Source organism: Chaetodon auriga, chromosome 10, assembly GCF_051107435.1.
Source record: "Chaetodon auriga isolate fChaAug3 chromosome 10, fChaAug3.hap1, whole genome shotgun sequence".
NCBI classification, from domain to species: domain Eukaryota; kingdom Metazoa; phylum Chordata; class Actinopteri; order Chaetodontiformes; family Chaetodontidae; genus Chaetodon; species Chaetodon auriga.
Genome location: NC_135083.1, coordinates 1,145,001 through 1,169,828, shown reverse-complemented (window position 1 = coordinate 1,169,828; position 24,828 = coordinate 1,145,001). Strand labels below are relative to the sequence as shown.

The 24,828-nt window shown below is 49.1% G+C and overlaps 1 protein-coding gene across 5 annotated transcripts in view; it reads left to right on the top strand.

Annotated features, from left to right (window-relative positions):
• Positions 1 to 1,276: 1,276 nt before the first annotated feature.
• Positions 1,277 to 24,828, top strand: part of LOC143326875 (extracellular sulfatase Sulf-2-like) — a 57,822-nt gene continuing 34,270 nt past the window's right edge. For 4 of the 5 annotated variants that reach the window (XM_076740896.1, XM_076740894.1, XM_076740895.1 and 1 more), the window contains exons 1-2: positions 18,515 to 18,570; positions 23,519 to 23,580. In XM_076740896.1, the coding sequence (XP_076597011.1) occupies positions 18,517 to 18,570; positions 23,519 to 23,580 (116 nt within the window). In that variant the 5' untranslated portion in view covers positions 18,515 to 18,516. Of the gene's footprint in view, positions 1,685 to 13,881; positions 13,918 to 18,514; positions 18,571 to 23,518; positions 23,581 to 24,828 lie in introns of those variants that run through there. The other variant, XM_076740891.1, reaches the window with a different exon arrangement.

Here is a 24,828-nt window from a genome sequence, read left to right as displayed (position 1 = left end):
TGTGTCATTTTGAGGTCACCGAAATGTCACCTTACTTTCATCTCCTTGCCCAAATTGGACAGTTTCTAAAGGGCAGCACACACCTGCTGGTGCTAGCTAGCTGCATTAGCTACCACAGTCTTGTCTCTGCTGACCTCCAGAGCTTTTTCGCCTCACCTGGCTGCAGTGATGTGCAGGTGTGGTCGCTGTGACATCACTGTCGGTGGTGGAGCGGAGAACGTTTCTGAGCTGTCAGCGACGCTGACGTCGTCCAGCCTGCTGACGTCTGTGCTGATCTGCTGCAGGTTACGGGTCCGCCTTGGCTTCGTGTGGCAAGCGGACTCTGGTTATCCAATCAGAAGAGAGAAGAACAGACCTGCACGCTGATCTGCTCTCTGGTTGTGTTTACTGACGATGTGTTATCTCTGATTTAGAGAGGCAAGTGAGCAGATTGTAATTGGTTCAGTCTCTTCCTGACTGGTAGCCGGATAGCTAACGCTAGCTAACAGCTGTGTGCAGAGATCAGGCTGATGTCACAAACAGCAGCAGCGGATGAATCAGTGAGCAGAAAATCTGCTGAAACTCATTAAAGCTCTTCATCGTCATCATCCGGTGCTGACGGTCAATAGCAGTCCATTAGTTTTTAAATATGCACGGCAGCACGTGGCGCAGTTGTTGTTAACGTGCTGCTTAAAAGTTTGCTAAAATATAAGTCTGGAAATCATCACTGAGCTCACAAAAAGAATCAAATGTCCTTCCTTTGAGTCACTATCATGACTCTTACACCTCCCATACGGGAAGCAATAATTTCCCTCCCTGTCACTAAGTCCACAGCTCTGCAGCGGCTTGTAAAACAGGCTTTCTGGTTGGTTTAGTTTTTCCCAAGATCAATCTGAGAAAGCCCCGATCACTCATTTTCTCAGGCTGCTGAGAGCTCCAGGAGACATTAAGCAGCTTCTTTGTGAGGCTTAAATAAACAAATCTAGACTCAATCCACTCAAACTAAAGAATCTGTCCACATAGTTTTGGCCATCTCCTGTGTGTGTGTGTGTGTGTGTGTGTGTGTGTGTGTGTGTGTGTGTGTGTGTGTCCGCCTCCTGTATTTCTCCCCCCCTCTTGTATTTATTTCATTTTGTCCTTTCTGCTGCTGGTCCCTCCCCTTCCAGTCATGGAGAGGGATTTCCAAGCCTCCCCATTGGCTCACAGGGACGACGAGGCCCCTCCCCCCCTCCTCTCTCCCTCCTCTCTCCTGGTCGAGCAGGGAGAGAGAGGAGGCGAGCGAGGGAGGGAGGGAGAGTGAAAGTGGAGAGGCAGGCAGGCAGACTTGTTGCAACAGATGGCTTTACCAGCGGCGGCTCGGCGGCGGCTGCACCGAGGAACTCTGGGACGCCGTTAGACGGAGACAGAGAAAGGAGGGAGGAGAGAGAGTCACAGCACGGGAGCAAAGACTCCTTCCTTGTCCCCTGTCTTCGTCTACAAACTCGCAGTCTTCCTCTCCCGACAGACAGGAAGACATGTCAGTGTGAGCACAAGTTTTGCGGCTAACAGGAGCAGCAGCAGTTTTATGGAGGAGATGACTGTGTGATCTGAGCCTTCATCCTCCTCCTCCTCCTCCTCCTCCTCCTCCTGCTGCTCTGGGGTCAGAGAGGAGAACACCTGCTGACAGCGAGGAGCTCCTGAGGGAGGAGACACGCAGCAGCAGGAGGTACAGGACTGTTTCTACTCTGTTCTGCTTCGTTTTCGCTCAGTTTTTATGCTTCTGCAAGAACGTCTGTGCTGCTGCTCTGAGGTCATCATTTATGGACTGATCTGCAAAGTGTGTGTGTGTGTGTGTGTGTGTGTGTGTGTGTGTGTGTGTGTGTGTGTGTGTGTGTGAGATACTCAGTTCTGCTCTACTTCACTGTGTGTCAGTTTCTGTGGTCAGAGCTGTTAGTCAGAGCAGCTTTGTTACTCTGTGTGTGTGTGTGTGTGTGCGTGCGTGAGAGAGAGAGAGAGAGAGTGTGTGTGTGTGTGTGTTGCTCCACTTTACTGATGTGCTCCTCGCATTAGTTTTGAGGCCACGTTGTACTTACACTTGTCACACTTGTTTGCAGCAGTGTGTTTCACGTGCTGCTTTAACTTAATGTGTGTGTCCGTGTGTGTGTGTGTGTGTGTGTGTGTGTGTGTGTGTGTGTGTGTGTGTTTATTGCTTCCTGCTTGCAGAACACGTGGGAGTGTGTTTTAGCTGCGCAACACTGAGGTCAGTCAGGAGAGAGAGGGAGGAAAGAAAGAAAGAAAGAAGGGGGATGAATGAAGGGAGGGAAGGAAGGAAGGAAGGAAGGAAGGGAGGGAGGAAGGGAGGAAAGCTGTTCCACCCTGCTCTGCTTTTATCAAAATAATATTTTTAATGTTCTATGTTCCTCACTGTGTAACAAAGGGCTTCACAGGGAATTTAACAGACAGAACGGCAATAAAAAAGGTGAAATAAAGAGAATAAACACAAACTACAAAGAGGCTGTAAAGACGCGCTGAAGTCCACACTGTGTTTGTCCTCAGACGTCGTGGTGGACGAGATGTTCGAGGGAGGTGTCAGAGTGCAGGCCTGCGCTAACGTGAAGCTAAAGCACTTCTTAAGATCAGTTTAGGCGTCTTCACTGTGAAGACGCAGGCAGGAAATGTGTGGTGAGAGACGTGCGATGACGTTCTCCTTGTTCTTCTCGTTGGGCTGAAGTCGAACTGCAGGCGTTGAAGTGACTGAGAGGGTTCATCAGCTGCGAGCATGACCACGTTAGTGCACGAGCGGCGGTGTTTCATCGCTCTGTGAGCAGCGTGTCGCTCACTCCAGCACTTTGCTGTTGAGTGAAATATCAGCTGGTGATGCTGTGAACTTTTGCACAGACATTCATGGTCCCCAGAGGATGAATCCTATCAGCACCAGCATCAGTTTCACAGATTTACCCTCTGAAATGACTGAGCTGTTGGACGGATTCAACTCACTTTGGTCAACTGTTTTGTTCAGTCGTCACCAGGCAGGACAAAAACCAGTTAATCGTCACATTCGAGAAACTGGAATGAGAGAATTTTCACCAATTTTGCCTGAAAAATGCAAAAAAGCTGAACGATTCATCGACAAGTTGCTTCACTTTGGAAGGATTGTGTTGAAGGTTTGCACAGCCTCACGATGAAGTGTTGAAATGTAGTTCATGGCCTGTTTCTCAGCTCGTATCTGTTCAGAAAGTAAAAGTACCAGACTGAACGAAAACATACTGATAGTCTAGGAACGTCAGTCTGAACAGCCAGTGGACCAACAGACGTTAGCTTTAGCGACATAGCAATCTGCACCCTGAAACGTGTTGTGGCTCCAGCTTTTCTGTTGTGAGGACTTCCTGTAATTTATGTTTAACTGGGTTTTCAACAAGAAACAAGACCTTTGATGGCCTCACCTCAAGTTTATATACACACAGAAAAGTTTCACATGTCCTTATAAGCTGCCATGTCGTAGCACCGTGTGATGAAGCTCTCTGTCTGTCCTCTTCTAAGTGAAGACAGCATGTCTCTACCTGGACATCTTTCACTGGAAACAAACATTTCAATACACTGAGAACTCAAACTTCACTCTGGACAGAATGGACGAATACAAGAAGAAAAACCATCAGCAGCTCAGTCATCGGTGTGTTCATGCAGTCAGGTAGCAGGAAGGCATCGTGCTAATTTTAGAGATAAGGATAATAAGTCAGTCTAAACACACCTGGAGCCACCTGACAGTGACACGATTTAACAGTCAGACCAGATCTGTGACTCAGATGTCTGAGAGCAGAGTCCAAAACCTTCTGACTCGTCTACAGCGTTACTGTAGTGTGTGTGTGTGTGTGTGTGTGTGTGTGTGTGTGTGTGTGTGTGTGTGTGTGTGTGTGTGTCTGAGCTGCAGTGGTCAGTGTTGGCGGGAACTCTGTTGACAGCAGCCATTACAATTTGGTCGCTGGATTCCCACCATCGATCACATGCGCGCGTACACACACACACACACACACACACACACACACACACACACACACACACACACTCTCGTGTTTGCATCACTTCAAAGGACATTACATTGACTTACATTCATTTCGCGGTGACTCACCACAACAGTAACTACGCCTTACATGAACCCTGAACCCTGACCCTTCCCCGAACCTTCACCCTAAAACTGAATGATTTACATGATGGGGATTCTTGCATTTTGTCCTCATAAGGAAGGCATGTCCCCACAACATGAGCAGTGCGCACCCACACACACACACACACACACACACACACCAGGGTAAATGAGGCTGATGGCTACTTTGCAACCGCTGGAATGTAAACATTCACTGACCCCAACTCTTCAAATATTAGCGCACACACACACACACACACACACACACACACACACACACACCTCATACACTCTCTCAGGTGTTGGCAGGTGGCAAAAACTGAAAATTTCAGATCATAAATATAATGTGTGGCTTTAGTCAGAAGAAATTACGTTGAACTGTGTATTATGTACACAGATTATTCACAGCCAATGAGAGGAGAGTTCAGTCCCCATGTGAGCGGCTTCACTTCCTTTTCCGCCACAGCAGTGTTGGCTCCTCCAACAGGCTAACATTAGAGTTAGCGTCTCTAGCAAGCCAACATCATTTTTAGCTTTTCAACGTGCTAATGTCAGTGGTAGCTTCTCCATCCGACAAACATCAGTATCAGCCTCTCCAACATGCTTCTGTCAATGTTAGCTTCCCCAACAGGCTAACATCAGGGTTAGCTTCTCCAATGCACTAATGTCAGTGTAAGCTTCTCCAACAGGGAAATATTAGTGTTAGCTTCTCCCATAGGCTAACTTAGAGTTAGCGTCTCCAGCAAGCTAACGTGATTTTTAGCTTTTCAATGTGCTAATGTCATTGTTAGATTTTCAACGTGCTAATGTCAGTGGTAGCTTCTCCATCAGTAAACATGTGCATAGCAGTCTGTAAATACCATCTACAATTTCTATCTACTATCTACAGTTTCTTACAATTTCTATCAATTACCTACAATTTTTACAGTTTCTTTGTTTTATTTTTATTTAAAAATTCTCATTCTTTTGTATATATTCTGATGTTGTTTCTAATTTGCGTGCACTTATATTAATCTGCTCTACTGATGCTGCTGTAATCTGGAATTTCCCCTTGCGGGACAAATAAAGGAACATTGAATTGAATTGAGTCAATATCAGCCTCTTCAACATGCTACTGTCAATGTTAGCTTTTCCAACGAGCTAACCTCGGTGCAGTGAACGTGAGGTTCTGTTGACGTAGTGGATTCCAGTGAGGACCAGTTTTCACATGATTACACAGTCTCAACAGGTCCATTAAAGCTCTCAGATCACTTCACAGCTTCATCCTCTTCTGCTGCGTCGTGTCTCTCTAATGAAGTGAGCTGCATTTGAGTTGAAGGACTGTAATTATGGTCTGTAACGCTGCTTATTGATGTTTTGTTTATCGATGGCTTCTATTGATGTCTGAATGTGTGGTCTGACTGACGGCCGTGAGCTGTGTCAGTGCATGACGGGGATTAAACACTGCCAAAACACTGTGTGTGTGTGTGTGTGTGTGTGTGTGTGTGTGTGTGTGTGTGTGTGCTGGTGTTTTCTGGGTTTTTCCCTCCGCTCTGTACACGACTGTTGGAGGTTTGAGGACTGAGAATCTGTCTGCAGATAATTCAGTGAAAAGAAAGTGGAGCAGTTTCAGAACAGGCATTACACAGCACACAGTGTGTGTGCGTGCGTGCGTGCGTGCGTGCGTGCGTGCGTGCGTGCGTGCGTGCGTGTGTGCGTGCATGTGTGTGTCTTGATAATGGCTTCGTTGCCTGAAGCCGTTCCTCTTCCTCGTTGACCTTTGACCTCTCGACCTTCTGTTCCGTGTGCTTCTGTATTTCCAGTGTTGTCAGACTGTCTCTTCGTGTTTCATCAGAAATGCAATCAGCTGGTTTGGGTCATGTGACCGAGGCTCCACATGAGCATGAAAGCTTCGCATTCCTTGTGTTTTTAGCCAATTTGTCCAAAGGTTTTCAAAGCAATACGAGCGCTGAATGTAACTAAAAAAACAACTTAAGTTAATAGAAATAGAGGAAGCCCTCATTCACTGTCTGTGTGTTTTTCCAAAGCACCTTCAGTATTTAGTCCAGACCAAACCTAAAGGATAAACATGGCTGCAAAGCCTTAAAACTAGAATATCATCTTTTTAGTCCCGGCTGTCAAACCAGGTCTCCTTTCATCCTGAACCAGGACTTAATGGCAGTCATCACAGGAGATTGTTTCTGCAGCAAAGCTGCTTAAAAGGCCATAAAAAGCAGTAAAGCAATAAGATAACATGAGATATTAAAAGTGTATTAAGTTACACTCAGTGCAGCTCAAAGTGAAACAGTGAGGAGTAAAGATAAGATAAGGTAAGATGAGTGCTTGTCTGACACTTTATGGTCTGTTTGAGCTGAGCCGACTCCTCTCATGATTTTTGTAAGCGTGGGTCTGCTAAAGCTAACTGCATGTCGATATGAGAATAATGGAAACTTACACTCGGTGGCCACTTTATTAGGCACACCTGTGTATTGTAATGCAGTTCAATACAGCTGTTCTGCCGTGAAGTCGACCTTTATGACGCCTCTGGTGTTCACAGAGAAGTTCAGGAGCTAACTGTGCTGCCGCAGTGCCTCTGAGCAAAGCACCGAGCCCTGAACACACACAGTGACATCACCGCCCAGCGTCAGCTGATCCTGCTCGGTCCAAGGTCGATACCATGGCAACACAGCCTGGTGACCTTCGAACTCGCTGCAGCCTGCAAGGAACACACACACACACACACACACACACACACACACACACACACACACACACACACACACACACTTCACTTTGTTTTTGTCACTTTTACTTTCTCACATTTTCACTCTTTTCTTTTCCTCTTTCTCTTTGTTCTTCTTTCTAATTCTGATTCATTTAGAAAGGCAGCGATTTCAAGTGTGTGTGTGTGTGTGTGTGTGTGTGTGTGTGTGTGTGTGTGTGTTGGGTCTCTGGGGTCACATGTAGACTTGTAAAGAACAGCAGGGGCTCTTCTGCTCTATAGAAAGGCATTTTTACACACCCACCGTGACTGAGGCAGTGTACTGTATGTGTGTGTAAATGGGTGTGTGTGTGTGTGTGTGTGTGTGTGTGTGTGTGTGTGTGTGTGTGTGTGTGTGTGTGTGCCCCTCCGGAGGCTTTTCGTCATTGAGGGTTTTGCTGTTGCTGAAGCAGCTAAATGTTGGAAGCATTCAAACATATTTTCTCCAGCCTCCTGCTGAGTGAGACGTGTGTGGTGGACATGTGGTGGACGTGTGGGACTCGGACTCGTGCCCTCAGCGTATAAAGTCCTGGACTATGAGATCTGTGTTATCATGTTGGGTGACGCTGTCGGCTCTTTAAAACCGTGCGATGTGCCAAACGTTCCCTGCTCAGCGTTTGTCCTGAGGACATGTTGACAGCTCCGGCCTGGTTTCGTTACGGTTTCTGACCGCGTTCATGCTTCTCAGAGGATGAATCTGATTTAGGAAATCTGACCTTTAATCCAGATCCACCATCACTGCAAAAAATCCCACTTTTACACAAGAAATCTGAAAATCTAGATCCAATCTGCTGCTGTCATTCCTGCTCTCCAGAGGATTTAACGAGTCCATGATAAGAGTAAACCACCACCATGTTCTTCTGTGCTGTAACTGTACTGAACGCTGCAGCCTCTGGGGGGCGCTGCGTCGCTAAAGAGGGCACGCTGCAGTGTTTCCTCTGCTGTGACTTTCCATCAGCGCCTCATAAATCACCTCATAAATCTCCCGCTCTTTAATTGTCCTTCTCACTTTGTTTCAGTGAGACAGAAGGTCAGAAAGCTGCTTTTTTATTTATCGTAGAGCGGCTCTGATTGGTGTTCGCCCTCCTTGTGCTGTTACATGATAAAGCCCTTCCCCCCGTCCTCCCTCGCTGTAGCAGAATTGATGAAATTGGTAATCGTTATAGACCGCTGCTTCAGAGTGGCTGACCTTCAGAGAGAAGGATGGAGGGAGGCGAGGCAGAGGAGAAGGTTTTAGTTTTAATGAATCTAAATTCTTTATAGAGCGGCTTTAAACGCTGACGGTGGAGGCCAACTAAGTGCAGGTGGTGAGAAGCTGTTCCACTGTGGAGCTTCCACGACTGCAACCTCTGCTGCTCCACGTCAGAGCGAAGAAGAAGAGGAAGAAGAAGAGTAACTAAGCTCTGAATCCACGTTTCAGCCTGCAGACAAACCGGCGATGCTGTCTTTCACTGCGTTTGTTTCCTGAGCGTTAAAGTCACAGAAAGTGCATCGAAACAAGCCGTGAGGGAAGCGGGAGCGTCGGGGGCTGTGGGGTAACCTCTCTGCCGGGCGGGGGCAGCGGTTGACGGGGGCCGTTGAAGCTCAGATGGGGTTTCACATTGCTCGTCTGAAGACTGTGACGCTTTCAGGCTCTTCAGGAGAAGAGTCAGCTGGTCGGCGGTTCAGACGCCGTAGTTAAAGCTAACCATCAGCTTCTTTGCCAACATTAACCAATCGGCTCTTTGTAAACGGTGACCACAGACGTCTCCTGAGCTGAAGACTCTTGTATCTGAAGGTTCATTCTTCTCCTCATCCGGATCGGCACGTCCCATCCACTCATGAAGACCATGAGAAGTGACTGAAAGCTGCCGAAGAAGTCGTGATGGAGCTTAAATCGAACCTCGGCGAGTCGATCCTGTGACTGTTCAACCGAAGTCGATGCTCACGCCGGGTTTGTTCTAGAAGGAGCATATTTCCTTGTTTAGCCTGGAGGACGAGTTCATTTGGAGGGTTGGAGAAGTCACGTCCATCCTCTGACGGTGGGGACAAATGCCAGAGCCGTCCACCTGATGGTCGGCGTGTGTGCTGTTCGCAGGTGTAATGGTCGCTGTCAGGTGCAGTATTGGGAGTGCAGTACTTTTGTGTCCTCTTCCGTTCAATGTTCGTCTAAAACCAGTTGTAGATTGGCAGCAGTTACCTGAGGGCTCCAGCAGGGGGAGTATGGAGTAGTTGAGCTACCTTACGGACACCTGGCTTCCTGTGCTCGGTCGTTACACAGGTGAGGTGAAGACACTGAGCTTAATAACGGCCAAATGTTGGTTTGTCTGTTAGATGGATGTATATTTGGGTTCAGGAAAGTATCTTTGACACAGTGTGTTCATGCATTTTAAAGTAATGAAGTTAATTACCTGATGAGTAAACTAGCTGCATTAACCTTTTGCTATGCTAACAGCTCTGTCATTTGGTCATTTGTAGCCGTGTGGAAACTGTTTCCGTGTGTTGACTGTTTAAATGTCATGACAGATTAAATGTCATCAGTGTGTCTGAAGTAAGCTGAGTTGTAGTTGTTTCAGTATTGTTTTACAGTTAATGTGCTGACATTTATGTTCATGCTTTTAAGTGCTGAGCCGATCCAGTCTGGACCAGCTGCTGTTGAGTCTGTGTCACTGCGTAGTTATGATTATTTTAAATAAAAAGCAAATATCAGGATGTTATCATCACCTGTGAGAGCAGATAGATAACATTACACACAAAGCTGAACATCTAAAGGACGAACTGGTGGACAGAGTCGCTCTCATGTTGTTATCCAGTGATTATAATTCAGGTTTTAACGCAGAGTCCACCTCATAGCAGACTTCTTAATATTTCATCTCATCCAACGAGGAGCTTTTCCTTGAGGCAGGATGTCATCTTCCTGTCAGCTTTTCATGGAATCAGCTGGCGTGTTTGGGTGGAAACCGTCGTTCAGTTTGGGGTCTTCTTTTCGTCGGTGTCAGGAATCAAAAAATGTGTTCCCGGCGTGAAACCGTGTCGAGTTGTTTCACTGCTGCCGGTGTCGCCGAGCGAGCTGCATTGTTTAAAAGTAGAACTGCTGAATAAAACAGCAGCAGTCAGTCGTGATCTCATGATGCCCCACAGGACGCAAACGCACAAAGAGCGAGGAAGAGCTCGACTCTCCATCGACGTCTCCAGGAGAGGCTCTGATTAGGTCGCTGTGTGTGTGTGTGTGTGTGTGTGTGTGTGTGTGTGTGTGTGTGTGTCCGCGGGCCTCCATCACGTGACGCACTGAGCAGAAATAGAGCAGAGGGATTCAGACTGACAGAACAGGGTGAAGACAGGCAGCAGCAGGAAGTGAAGTGTGTCTCACGTGAAGGTCGCAGATGATTTTCTTCCCATGGAGAAACCTGTTGGTGGTTGAGATGACTGTTACCACGGTCACCGGAGGCCGACAGCATCCCAAAATACTCCTCCTGCTCGTGGTTCTCTTTCAGATGAGAAGCTGCTTTAGAAAAGTCCTTTCAGAGACAAAATCTGATTTAAGGTTTGGTTGATTCAGTTTGAAAACACCTTCCATGATGGAGGCTCCGCCCTGCTCAGCCTCACCCTGAACCGCTCGTTTCCATTGGATGAACGTCACCTGATCAGATGTGATCAGGTGACGTTCATCGATGGCCGAGCTGTCGTGACGCCGCTGAAACAGGTGCTAACCAGAGCTGAACTCCTGCAGCCGTTCAGACACGTGGAGCTGTGTCGTTAACTTCAGGGCACATCTGTCAAATACATTTACATACAGCAGAAATGCGCACACACGCACACACACACACACACACGTACAGACACACACATCCCGGAGCAGGATGAAGAACAGTTCCCAGCATCAGACCTTGTACTCTCTTTATTTAATCATCTTCAAATGAGACCTGACGTTCACACAGTTTCTCCTGACGGTCCCTGAACGTTACATTAGTCCATGGTCAGCCCAAGTGTGAAAAAACCTTTTGAAGCTCAGGTGTCACTTAGTTTTGAACCGTCTCCATCACACCACATCCATCCTATGAGGACGTGGACGTGGCATTTGCTTCCTGTCTGAGTGTCCTGAAGATGGATCCTGGTCTGTTTATCTTCCTGAGCTGTCCTCCAGTCTTTCCCGTTTCCCGTCCTGATCCTGATCGAGGCTCTGAGGACTGACTCCATCCTCTGCTGTGCAGATCGAAAAGCCCAGAGAGGCAAAGTGAGATGTGCGATGCTGAGATATAAAAATGAAATGACAAGAGACGAGAGGAGGACAGGGAGAGAGGAGGAGGGGGAGTGAGGAGAGGAGAGGAGAGGAGGAGGAAAATGAAGAGGAGCGGTGAGGATGAGGAGAAGAAACAACGACGGTTGAGAAGCTTTTCACTGAAGCATGAAATGAGAATTGGAGGATTTTTACTGGTGGAAAACACACACACGCACACACACGCACACACACACACACACACACACACACACACACACTCACTCACTGTCTCAACACTTAAAATTCTGACCCCATATCACTGACTCCCCTCTAAAATGGTATCTGGTGTGTGGACCTCGCTGGTCTGTGCTGACCTTCGGGTACGATGTTCCTCAGAAACACCTGTGGATCCAGAAGGTTCCTCAAGCTTCAGATTTCACTTTGATGAAGCAGAAACGTCTCTGATGGAACAAACCACACAAACCAGAAACGCTTCTGGTTCCTCTTGTTTTTGTGCCATTTCAGCCATCAGGACTCTCAGACTTGAAGACCTTTGATCGTCTCTGAGGACCGTCAAGAAGTTTCTGCTTCAGGTCCATGGTCTGTCCTCTGTCCTCGTCTGCTGTGACTCAGAGGCTTCTGGCTGTTGATTCAGATCATCTGCACTTATGATACACAGGGACAAAGAGCTCGGAGACACCGTAAAGAGGACAGAGCTTCATGTCCACTTAGAGACATGAAACACATGAGAAGACAGACTTCATGATGGACGATTTAACAGCCAGAGAACCTCCTCTGTGAGCTGCAGACCAACAGAGACCAACAGACACCAGTAGAGACCAGGAGAGACTGACAGGGACTAACAGAGACTAACAAAGACCGCCAGGGACAGAGACCAATAGAGATGAAGAGAGATAAACAGATTGCAACAGAGACAGAGTCCAACAGAGACCACCAGAGACAAACAGAGACTACCAGGGACCACCAGAGACAAACAGAGACTACCAGGGACCACCAGAGACAAACAGAGACTACCAGAGACAAACAGAGACACAGAGAGGCCGACAGAGACAGAAGCAGAGACGTGCAGAGACCTTCAGCAGGGAGCAGAAACGTCTTTTCATCCAGGACAGGCAGGAATGGAGGTGGACCACAGAGATCAGGTTCAGGTTCAAGTCCTCGACCTGCATGAAGATCTCTGCTGTGTGGTCTTATTATCCTCTCCCAGCCAGCGCGCACACACACACACACACACACACACACACACACACACACACTGCCCCCCCACCCCCACCCTCCAACAACCAGCCCAGCTAATTGGAGATGTTGTATCACCTCCCTCATGTCTCTTGCTCTGTCTTTTTCTTTCACACACACACACACACACACACACACACACACACACACACACACTCAAACACACACAGCGACCCAGTGGGAATTGGCAGCTTGGAGCGAATTGAGAGAGAAGGCAGAAAGTCATTACTTCTCTCGCTAGAATGTGTGTGTGTGTGTGTGTGTGTGTGTGTGTGTGTGTGTGTGTGTGTGAGTGTGTGTGAGTGTGTGTGTGTGTGTGTGTGAGTGTGTGTGTGTGTGTGTGTGTGTAATCCTGCCATCAGTATGCCGGTCATGCTTTGCAACAGAGGGAAGGAAATTGAAGAGAGAGAGAGAAAGAGAGGAGGGGGGAATGAGAGGAGGGGGGAGGCGGCGGTCCAACATGGAGTTCTTTTGATTACAGATGGTAAATGTGCCTTCAGTCACCTCCTCCTCCTCCTCCTCTTCATCGCCTCCTCGCTCCCTCTCACTCGAGGGATTTGAGGTGGACGTGAGAGGAATCCCTGACCAGGCTCTGTGTGTGTGTGTGTGTGTGTGTGTGTATGTGTGTGTGTGTGTGTGCGTTTGTGTGTGTTCTACTGTATTTTGTGTTTTTTAAAACTGGGGTCACAGAGGTCGTCTGCAGGAAGTTTAGGTTGAAAACACTGTGTGTGTGTGTGTGTGTGTGTGTGTGTGTGTGTTTGTGTGCGTGTGCGCGCAGGCTGAGGCTGTGGATAACGTCACTGTAGGATGAAGATGATGTCGTTCTCTGCTGATCCTGAGTCAGATGTCTCTAAACGATCTTAAATCTGGATTCGTTGAGAACCATGAGGCTGATGTTATCGATCATGTGACCTGGATGCGACGTCTCCCTCTGCTGAGACGACACGAACGCTCGGTGCGGGCTTCCAGCGGCGCTTCAGAGCGGAGCATCCTCCCTCCTTGGCGACCTTTGGTGGCGTTTGTTCTGTCGGCGGTGACTTCCTGTTGATTCGTTGCAGCTGTTTGTCGTTGGAGCTGCTTGGTGTCTGTAAACCAATCATGTCACACGTCGTGAGCACTGAACACCGGGTCCGTCCCGTGGCTGGCTGCGTGGTGGCGCTCCGTCATGGTGGATCACGCTGCAGGTGCGGCCTGACGGGGAACATACCTGCAGAACAGCTGTGATTGGCCCGTTTGGCTCGTCTCTGGGTAACGTCTGTGCGTCCACTGCTGTAAGACGATGGTCTGATCTTCGTCCATGTGTCTGCGTGGACGCACCAGCACAGAAAATTCACCCTCCTTCAGTTCAGAGGTCGTAAACACCTCCTCCTCCTCCTCCTCCTCCTCCTCCTCACGCTCCAGCCTGATCTGCTCGCTGTCAGTCACCGCTGTTTGAAGAGCACACAGTGACATAAACACAGCGTTTTATGGTGTAATGGCAGATGTTTAGACGCACGCGGCAGCGTGGGCTTGCCGTGTGGTCGTCAGAGTCGTCAGAGTCGTCAGTCCCACGTTAACTGTCTTCTCTGTCTCCGTTTGTCTCTGCAGGACTGATCCCAGCGGGAGACCCGACGCACACGACAGGTAAGCGTCCTCCTGTTCATCACCAGCAGTTTTCACACATCGAACTGTTCCGCTGAGTCTGAACTGAAGCATCTCACCACTGAAGATACTGAATCTACTGTTAATTAATCGTCTTAAAAATTCAATTAAAAGCAAAGTCGACCATCAGATACGAAGCGTCTGATGTGCAGATCTCAGTTTGCGTGTTGCTCTGATCTGATCTGAGAGCAGCCATGACTTTGTTATCTTGGCGTTGTGACAGATAAACTTCAGCTCCACGAAGCTGGTTTGAATCCAGAGACGATAAAATATCGTTTGGCAATCAGGAGAAGATCTTATCTCAAGACAGCAAGGTCGTGATGTTGAGCTTTGTGTGTGTGTGTGTGTGTGTGTGTGTGTGTGTGTGTGAGGTTGATACACACTCCGTCCCCTTGTTGTGACCCAGTAACAGGAGCCTCACACGCTCACATTCCTGATTAACGATGCAGGTTGGACCCAAACAATGAAAACACACAAGCAGCTCGATCTGTCGCTCCAACACACACACACACACACACACACACACACACACACACACACACACACACACACGTGAAGGCACCACGTCCGGAGTGGTGCATTCAAGGACAGCTGACGGTCCTCGTGCTTCTCATCAGTCTGTAATCCAAATCAGAAGATGAAGGAGAAACGCTGCGCTGTGAGCAGCTCCCCGTTTAACGCCCCCGGAGACCGTCGTCTGTGCCGCTGCTCGTGTGGTCAGTTCGCTGAGCGTTCTGCGCGTGGTGTCAGATCTTCAGACAGACGGTCACCTTTGGCGGAAACACACCTGATGTAACGTTCACTCGTACACGCTCAGAGTTCGTTCTTCTTCTCTTCTTCTGTGTTTGGTGAAAAGTGAAAACTTCATGTTGAACAGCAGAACATAAACACTGCAGGCGTTACTGTTTCTGTGCTGGAAAACAATGTGTGTGTGTGTGTGTGTGTGTGTGTGTGTGTGTGTGTGCCTGTGTGTGTGTGTGTGTGGATAACGGAGATGAGCAGAGGTGAAACAGTGAAGACGAAGAGGAGGAAGAAGAGTTTGTGTTTCAGGCTGAACTCTGAAACCTTGACAGAAACTTGCAGATGATTCTGGTTGAGCTGCGCATGACCTGCACTCCTCCACACGTCCACATTCCTCTGTGTGTGTGTGTGTGTGTGTGTGTGTGTGTGTATGTGTGTGTATGTGTGTGCGTGTGCGTGTTCACATATGTTTCTGATCACTGAGTGGAGACAGAGCGGTGGACGAGGCAGAGGATTCGTCACGTCAACGCGCTGATGTCTTTTTCAGTTTTCAGCCACTGATTAATTGGTCGATTGATTGATTGGTTTGCTGCCTGGTTGATTGACCGAGTCCACGGTGGCTGATGAAATCACAGCGTGTCATTTATTTTCACGTAGATGGAGAAATATGTGAGAATTAAATGTCGAGTCGCCGTCAGTTTGAAGTTGTGCGTCGTCCCTGAACGTGTTTCTGCGCCTTTATTGATCTTCATTTCAGCCAATATGTCAGCAGGTTTTACCCTGAAGCAGACATGCTGTGCTGTGGGTTCGTGTATCAATCAATGAGTGAGAAGACATAAATACCAAAGACTGTTCATCCCTTCATATGTTGATCTGATAAACACATCAATCAGACACACACTCATCAAAAACACTAGAAATGTTCTCTGATCTTCTTTTATGCGTCCAAATATCTGCATGAACGTGTCGTTAAAAGTCCAGTTACGGTTGGCTGCTTTGATGAAGACTGTTCCACTGATGAAGACTGTGCCACTGATGAAGACTGTTCCCCTGATGAAGACTGTTCCGCTGATGAAGACTGTTCCCCTGATGAAGACTGTTCCGCTGATGAAGACTGTTCCGCTGATGAAGACTGTTCTGCTGATGAAGACTGTTCCCCTGATGAAGACTGTTCCCCTGTTCTGCTGATGAAGACTGTTCCGCTGATGAAGACTGTTCCCCTGATGAAGACTGTTCCCCTGATGAAGACTGTTCCGCTGATGAAGACTGTTCCCCTGATGAAGACTGTTCCGCTGATGAAGACTGTTCCCCTGATGAAGACTGTTCCGCTGATGAAGACTGTTCCGCTGATGAAGACTGTTCCCCTGATGAAGACTGTTCTGCTGATGAAGACTGTTCCGCTGATGAAGACTGTTCCCCTGATGAAGACTGTTCAGCTGATGAAGACTGTTCTGTTGATGAAGACTGTTCCACTGATGAAGACTGTTCCGCTGATGAAGACTGTTCCCCTGATGAAGACTGTTCTGTTGATGAAGACTGTTCTGCTGATGAAGACTGTTCCGCTGATGAAGACTGTTCCCCTGATGAAGACTGTTCCCCTGATGAAGACTGTTCTGTTGATGAAGACTGTTCTGTTGATGAAGACTGTTCCCCTGATGAAGACTGTTCTGCTGATGAAGACTGTTCCCCTGATGAAGACTGTTCCGCTGATGAAGACTGTTCCCCTGATGAAGACTGTTCCCCTGATGAAGACTGTTCTGCTGATGAAGACTGTTCCGCTGATGAAGACTGTTCCCCTGATGAAGACTGTTCCCCTGATGAAGACTGTTCCGCTGATGAAGACTCTTCCCCTGATGAAGACTGTTCCGCTGATGAAGACTGTTCCGCTGATGAAGACTGTTCCCCTGATGAAGACTCTTCCCCTGATGAAGACTGTTCCGCTGATGAAGACTCTTCCCCTGATGAAGACTGTTCCCCTGATGAAGACTGTTCTGTTGATGAAGACTGTTCTGCTGATGAAGACTGTTCCCCTGATGAAGACTCTTCCCCTGATGAAGACTGTTCCGCTGATGAAGACTCTTCCCCTGATGAAGACTGTTCCGCTGATGAAGACTGTTCCGCTGATGAAGACTGTTCCGCTGATGAAGACTGTTCCGCTGATGAAGACTCTTCCCCTGATGAAGACTGTTCCGCTGATGAAGACTGTTCCCCTGATGAAGACTGTTCCCCTGATGAAGACTCTTCCCCTGATGAAGACTGTTCCCCTGATGAAGACTGTTCCCCTGATGAAGACTGTTCCGCTGATGAAGACTGTTCCAGTGATGAAGACTGTTCCCCTGATGAAGACTGTTCCGCTGATGAAGACTGTTCCCCTGATGAAGACTGTTCCCCTGATGAAGACTGTTCCCCTGATGAAGACTGTGCCGCTGATGAAGACTGTTCCGCTGATGCAGACTGTTGGTGAGCTCAGGTAAAGGTGTGGCTGTGTTTCTATTGGTCTGTTGTTGCTGAGAGTTGCGGCCTCGCACAGTGAAGCCGTGCGTCGTGTCTCCTGACCGCAGAGGAAAGCTGGCTGTGTGTTTTATTCCTCTGACGTTCATCCAAATCTCAGAGGAAATGATTTGCAAAATGCAAATGTCGCCCTCTGCAGCCGTCAGCACTGGTCTGGAAGCTGATTGGCTGACTGGATGTTACACAGAGACCTCAAAGCCAGCTTCCACGCTCACTGCCTGGTCTGAGATCAGATCGATCGATGGGTGACTTTAACCAATCACCTCAACCGCACGAGCACGAGCCAATCAGATCAGACCACCATAAAGAAGACCAAAACCACCTGACTGGTCGGAAATGATGGCCTCCGTCTGCGGTCCGGCTCGGTCCAGGTCTGCTTTGACAGCTGAGCAGAGGTCTTAATACTCCCTCACCTGAGGGACAGGTGAGACGGTCACAGGTTCATCTACCACAGAGAGCTCGATCTGGGTTTGGTTGGTTGGACAGGTGAAACCTCACCTGTCTGAGCCGCAGCGACGCTCTGCGGCACGTGCGAGGCTCTCTAACGTGCACTCAGCTGATTGGGTGCGGCGGCTGAAGCGGTCTGACAGCAGCCCGGCAGTAAACCCGCCTTCATCAGGGTCGGAGCGTCGCCATGTTTAATCAACTGGAAGCTGAGCGAGAAGAAACAGCAGCGAATAAATATTAAACAGAGTCGAAGCTCATATCAGTCAAACCTGCTGTCAGCTGTGAATCACACACACTCTGTGTGTGTGTGCGTGTGTCTATAGGAGCTCTGTATATCTGAGCGTAGAGGTGTGTGTGTGTGTGTGTGTGTGTGTGTGTGTGTGTGTGTGTGTGTGTGTGTGTGTGTGTGTCCAGTGGTCATCTCCCAGCAGAGCTCTCCTGCTCTCCATCAGTCTATTTCTGTCTCTGAGTGGGCAGGATGGATGAACTGCCCGGAGGGATGGAGAGGGGGATGAAAAGAGGGAGAGATGGAAATAGAGGAGGAGGAGGAGGAAGAGGAGTGCGTGTGATGTATTTTGGTCCTCTCTTGTTTTGATCGACCTGTGTCGCCCAGTGAAACCCTTCGTGTTGAATCTGTTTTGTTTACAGCTCGTAATAAATTAATTGGAGCTGACTTCATCAGAAGAGGGAGAGGAGGGAGGGAGGGAGAGAGGGAGGGAGGCATCGTGTAATGGAAGAAGCAAGGAGGCTGTGGATAGAGAGAGTGAAGTGAGGAAGAGGAGAGAAAAAGGGTGAAGAGGAAAGGACGGACAGGAGGTGTGAAGATGTGAAGATTGAACCAGACAAATTACACACCGGCCAATCAGAGCACAGCAGGAGATGATGCAGGAAGCTGTTTGGACACTTGAACACATCATGTGGACACCTGACATACAGGTGAGGCGATGCGACTGCACATACACAATAAACAGGACTGCATCGATCGCCTTGAATGTTTTCAAATGCAGTATACTGGAGAAGTAAAAGTACACACTCCTGTGTACTAACCCTGACGGAGGTCCTTCGTCGTCCTCCATGTCAGTAAACTGTCTGCAGCTTTTACACTGTTGGTGGGACAGAATGAGACGTTTGGAGACGTCGTCTTTTGGACGTTGTGGTTGGAAGGTGCTTTGTGGGTAATGTAGGCGACAGGTTTTCAGTCTCTGGTTCTGCTGCATCGATCTTCATCCTTTTCTCAGCTGTCCGTCGTGAGTCGTGATAAATGTGTTCAGCCTGGAACTCCGAGGTTCTGAGGTTCATCCGCCTCCACCTACAGCTCTTCTGAGGGAGGGAGAAACAGAGGGAGACTGAGGGAGGAGAGGAGGAAGGTGTCACAGCTATCTGAAGGAGGAGGAGGAGGAGGAGGGGGAGGAGTGTGTACGTCAGCAGGTGTGTTTAAGTCGACTGTAAATTAGTGATGCGTCTTTTTCTTTTGGCCTGAAGCGTTTTCGTGTCCTCGGTGTGAGCAGACGGACGAGGAGCTGAGACCAGCTGTCAGTCTGACCAATCAAACGGCTCGGCTCGATGTGCCACGGTCCTCGCCGGAAGCACCGCCGGATGGGCCAGTGGTGAAAACAGGAAGCTACAAACCGTTCTTAATTATGAAGAGAGAGAAGGAGGAAATCAGGTGACGGAGTAGAAAGAGCAAGAAAGTCCACATAAGAAGGAGGCGGGTGGACGATGGACCAATCAGACGGTCGCTGCTCGTGTCCCGTGTGAAACCAGAAGTCAACTTGAATAACTGAACAGTCACATTTTTAAGCCAAACCAGAAGCTTTTCCTAAACATGAGCCCAGTGTCTCAGTATTAACGATGTGTGGACGAAGGTCCTACAGAGCTTCAGCTCGTCTTCAGCGTCCAAAACGAAGCGGTGCGTCCACGCGGGACTGTTATGTGAGCTACTGTAGCTGCTAATATGCTAAAGTTTCAGCGTAGCGTTGTAGCGATGCGACGTAAACTTAACGCAAACACATTCTGAGCAGCGAATAACGATTCGCTCTGAGCTCCAGCTGCAGTCTGTCTGCAGCGAGCTGATACCAGCCAGTTCGTCCACCACGCGGACGCTTCGCACTGAGTGTAATGTGCGTGTGCGTGTGCGTGTGGTAGTGGGTGTTCCGCGTGGGCTTCATGTGTGCAGTCGTCCAGTCTGATGTACTCTGTCTGGTTTTGTGCATTCGTGCACTCTGAGCTTGTGCAGAAACCATTTTCCTTGCGGGAGGACAAATAAGTCCAAATGTGATGTTTGTGTGGATCGAGTGAACTCACGGCGAGGCTGAGAGAGAGGAGGCAGCTGCTTCTCCTCCTCCTCCTCCTCCTCCTCCTCCTGCTCAGAGGGAAACAGCTGCTTCACTGGTGGAGAGTTTACTGCCTCAGGGACCCACAGCGACACACACACACACACACACACACACACACAGAGCTCTCCTGTGTGCTGACAGGTCAGCGGGCTACCAGGTGTAGGTGGAGGACGGGTGAGAGGAAAGAGGAGGCGGAGGAGGAGGTGCTGAGTGTGTAACTGATGACCACGGCTCCCTCCAGCCTTCAGCTATTTGTAAGAAGGAAAAAGATAAATAAATAAAGAAGACAAATGTCCCCTCCTCTGTGGAGGACAAACTAAATCTTCCCCGCGGCTCTGCTCTGCTGCTGTTTCAGACTCTAAATCAGAGAGGAAGATTACAGCAGACACCAGCAAAAGACCAGGAAATGAGTCCTGGGGAAGACCGGCGGGCCGGCGCCGCGCTCACACGGCGAGCGTTTCAAACGGCCGAGGTGGGCAGGGATTGGGCCATTTGCATATCAAACATATCAGACTGAAAGCGTGTTCACACACAACGCCAAACTAGTTGCATAAAATTGACGGCAGCCCGCAGTTTGTCCTGAGATCAGTCAGAGTCTCTGCTGTCAAACAAACACACTTCTGTCCTTTTCCAGCCGCCGTCCGTCCATCAGGGTGAGCAGACGCGACGTTAACGAAGCCCGAGCAGTCGCCTCCAGCCGCCCGCCGAGGCCACGCTGCATCGTGATGCTAACGCGTCGTTAGCATTCAGTCTGAAGCTCAGCGCTGACGAGCTGACGTTCAGCAGGTCTGATGTTTGACACCCGTCCATCGTTTGGACAGCGGACAGACACGAGCTGGCCTGATTTTCAGACCTTTGAAATGTGGCTCGTCGGATTGTTTGATGAAAGACCTCGACGTGTTTTCACTTTTCTTTTGTTTCTGAGACTCTCAGATGAAATGGTTGACAAAGTCCATTTTCACCATCTGAATTTAGCCTGTTAGCATGCTAACGTTTGCTTATTAGTGTCCCAGTCCATCTGAGGATCAGCTGTCGTCCCAGCTGTTCCAGTGTCAGATTCATACTTGATCTTATGGTTAATATAAAATCAGATCTGACCTGGAATCAGCAGTTTGAAAGGACTCAGATCAGATCAGGGCCTGAATAATTAGCAGTAAACACAAAGTCCAGAGATGGAAACATCCTGAGTGACAGCAGAGTGGACAGAGCTGTGTGTCAGAGAGACAGTGGAGACACAACGGAGACACAACCGAGACACAACGGAGAGACAACGGAGAGACAACGGAGACACAACGGAGAGACAGTGGAGAGACGTTTAGTGACCTTAATGAAGCCAAGAAGAGCCTCACAAACAGCTTCATACGAATAAAAATCAGTCTGGAGACATTCACTGTGCGCACACACACACACACACACACACACACTCACACACTCTGTCTGCAGTGTTGTGCAGAGATGAGAGGAGCCACCTGGAGAGATTCTCCATTTCCTGTCAGCCTCTCCAACTTCCTGTCGCCTTGTTGATTTACTGTTCCATTACTCTACCTGTGGAGCTGTGTGTGTGTGTGTGTGTGTGTGTGTGTGTGTGTGTGTGTGTGTGTGTGTGTGTGTGCGTGTGCGCGCGTGTGCGCGCGTGTCTGTCTGTCTGTGTGTTTGAGTGTGTGTTTGTGTTTGTTATTGTGTATGCAGGTGTTTCTTGTGTCTCAGCTTTGTGCGTTTGTGTGTGTGTGTACTTGTGTGTTTAGGTGTGTGTGTGTGTTTGGGTGTGTGTGTGTGTTTGGGTGTATTTCCCTCGCGGTCTGCATCACAGAGTCTCAGGTGGAGGATGAGCAGTAGCACTTGTTACCATGGTGTCACCTGCACCGTGCCAACTGTCTGTGTGTGTGTGTGGCATGGTGGCAACACTGTCGCCTCACAGCAAGAAGGTCCCGGGTTCGATTCTCGCTGTGGGCACTGGGATGTGTCCTCCACCATGCCTTCGGTGCCTGCTGCTCGAGGAAAAAAAAAAGGGCGGAGTTTGCGTGTTCCCGTGTTCACCTGGGGTATCCTCCGTAAAACATACCCCCACTAAAAAAAACATGCAAGAAGATCACCACCTGACCAATGGTGACAAAACGGAATTGGGTCCCCGGGCGGCCCGCCGCTCCTGGTCTGCCGTGGAGGAGGGACGACCAGGATGGGAAAAATGCGGAGGACAAATTTCACCTTCGTGTGCCGTGTCCAGCATGTGCATGTTGTGTGATAATAAAGGGGAATGTCTCCCCCTGATTCTTCTTCTTCTCTCGTGTGTGTGTGTGTGTGTGTGTGTGTGTGTGTGTGTGTGTGTGTGTGTGTGTGTGTGTGTGTGTGTGTTTTCTGCATCACCGGCATGTTGAGGTTAATGTTTGTAACTTTTAAATGATCTTTGTGTTCAGATGTTTTTGCGCCATTGTCGGCTCACCTCCACCTGTGGCTGCTGTTCTGCTGATCTGATGTGATTGGCTGGTTCATCTCCAGGTGTTGCAGCTGTTGTCAGACTATAATCGTCTTTGAGTGTAGTTTGTGGTGGGTTTTGTGAAGGTGAAGTGTCTCCTTTGCGTTCAGTCGCGCTCTAACGAGCCTCTGACGTCAATCTGTTTTGGCCGGTGCGACATGAAAACGCTCGGACGCCTCGGGCGGCGCGGCGGTCGCGGCTCACGGCCGTTAAACAAGAGGAAACACGAACGCGACGAGTGTTTTCTGTCAGAGAGATTTACTGCGTCAGATCGTCGAGGTGGAACACGATCAAACGTTTCTGCTGCAGACAAAAGACCTGAAACCGCATGAAAGATGAGATCAGACGGCAGGAGGCTGAAGAGCTGCTCTGACAGAACAGTTAGCAGCATGAAAATCAGCTCAGAGAGCGAGGCTTGTCTGCTAAGTCTCAAATAAATACAGAATGGAAAGGTTCGGAGGCTGCTGGGGCAGATCAGCCTGAAATGAACGATCCTCAGCACATGACAGGGCTGAGTTTCCACAGGGAACAAACGACATTCAGTCAGATCTGTCCAACGCGTCTCAGGCTTCAGTCAAAGCGCACAGAAAACAGCTCGAACAGCTTCCTGAAACCAGCGGCGCTGAAGGCGGGACGTGCCGAAGCTTTGCGTCGTCCGCTGTCGCTCAAATCGATCAAACCGAGAAGCCACGAGGAACCGAAAGCTGTCGTTCATAAGGGTGAAAAATGCCAGAAAAATGACCAAGAAACACCTGAAAAAATGGCGCGTGAAGCCTCGTCTGCGGTCGGGAAGAGCCGAGTCGGCTGATGGTGGAAATGCTGTGACATTAGCTGTTGTTAATGCTAATGCTAATGCTATCTGTGGGGATGATTTAAAGTGACAGCTACAAACCACACGACCAACACCACCCTAGCATAAATAACGTCCCCTGTCCTCGTCTTTCGTCGGACCGGACCCTTGTGATTGGTTGACCTGTTGTTGCTGTCGTGAGCGCTGCGGCCTGCAGGAGGCGCTGACAGCCGACACACTGTTACTGCTCTTTACTCATGTCGTCTGTGTTTGTGTGTGTTTCAGGTCCCTGCTGAGCTGATCGCTGTCAAACAAACACTGGTTACACTGCAGAGTGTGTGCACGAGGTAACGCATGCGCACACACACACACACACACACACACACACACACACACACACAGGGCCAATTTGTAATTAGTGTGAGTGTGCGTGTGATGAATTCTTCGGTTTGTGCCTCCTGCAGTCGGGCCGCTACAACTCGTTAGATACCACATCCATCATGACAACACACACACACACACACACACACACACACACACACACACACACACACATCTGATGTGTATGTGTGTGTGTGTGTGTTTCTCATCTGTATCCATGGTTACATTTGGATACATTTCGTGTTTGAAAAAGCCTTTACACACTGTGCAGCATTGTGTGTGCGTGTGTGTGTGTGTGTGTTGTGCCGCAGTATGTGTGTTGTGCAGACAACTGTGTGTGCCTCTGTGCGTGGTGCATTGTGCAGCAGTGTGTGTCTGTGTTGTGTTGTGCAGGGAGCTTTGTGTGTGTGTGTGTGTGTGTGTGTGTGTGTGTGTGTGTGTGCGCGCGTCTGCGTGTGTGTGCGTGTGTCTGGATGTTTCCGTATGTTTTAATGTGTCTATTAGAGAAGCCAGAGGTCAAAAGGTCAAGCAGCGCTGCAGCTAACCCGCTAACTGATTAGTTCAGCCTGCTGTTGGCAATGAGGCTGACTGCAGGAGGTACACACACACACACACACACACACACACACACACACACACGCTCTGCCAAACGATGCCAGAGGCCCAGTGGGCTGCAGCATGCCATTACTCTGTCTCTCTCTGTGGATCTTGTTTCTGAGGCGCCTCGGTGGCTCAGTCACTGCACACTCTGGAAACTCGCCCGCTCTTCCTCCTCTTCTTCCTCTCTCCTCCTCTGTTTTAAATTACCAAAGTGTGAAACCCGAGCTTTGTCTCCATGATTCTGCTCTTTTATCTGAACTGTGGTGTCGCTCAGACGTTAGTACCTTCGCTGCAGTTGAAGCTGAGGCGCGTCATGTCGAAACAGGAAACATGGCTGAAGTGGGCCCGACCCTTCGCTTCCTGCGATGATGCACAGAGTCGTTCAGCGTTTCAACGAGCCGTTCGTGAGGTCAAGGTTTGGTTAAATAAGCAGCTTGGGAGCTGCTTCAGCTGAGCGCGCCTCCATCATTTCCTTCACCTACACAGCACAGGTTCATTGTCGTCGCTCCGCCTCGTCAAATGCCGCGTGGACGAAAAGGATTGTTAGCAAGTCTGTGACGAGGCGGAGCGACGACAATGGCGGCTGTGGCTCAGGAGGCGGAGGTGCTTGTCCT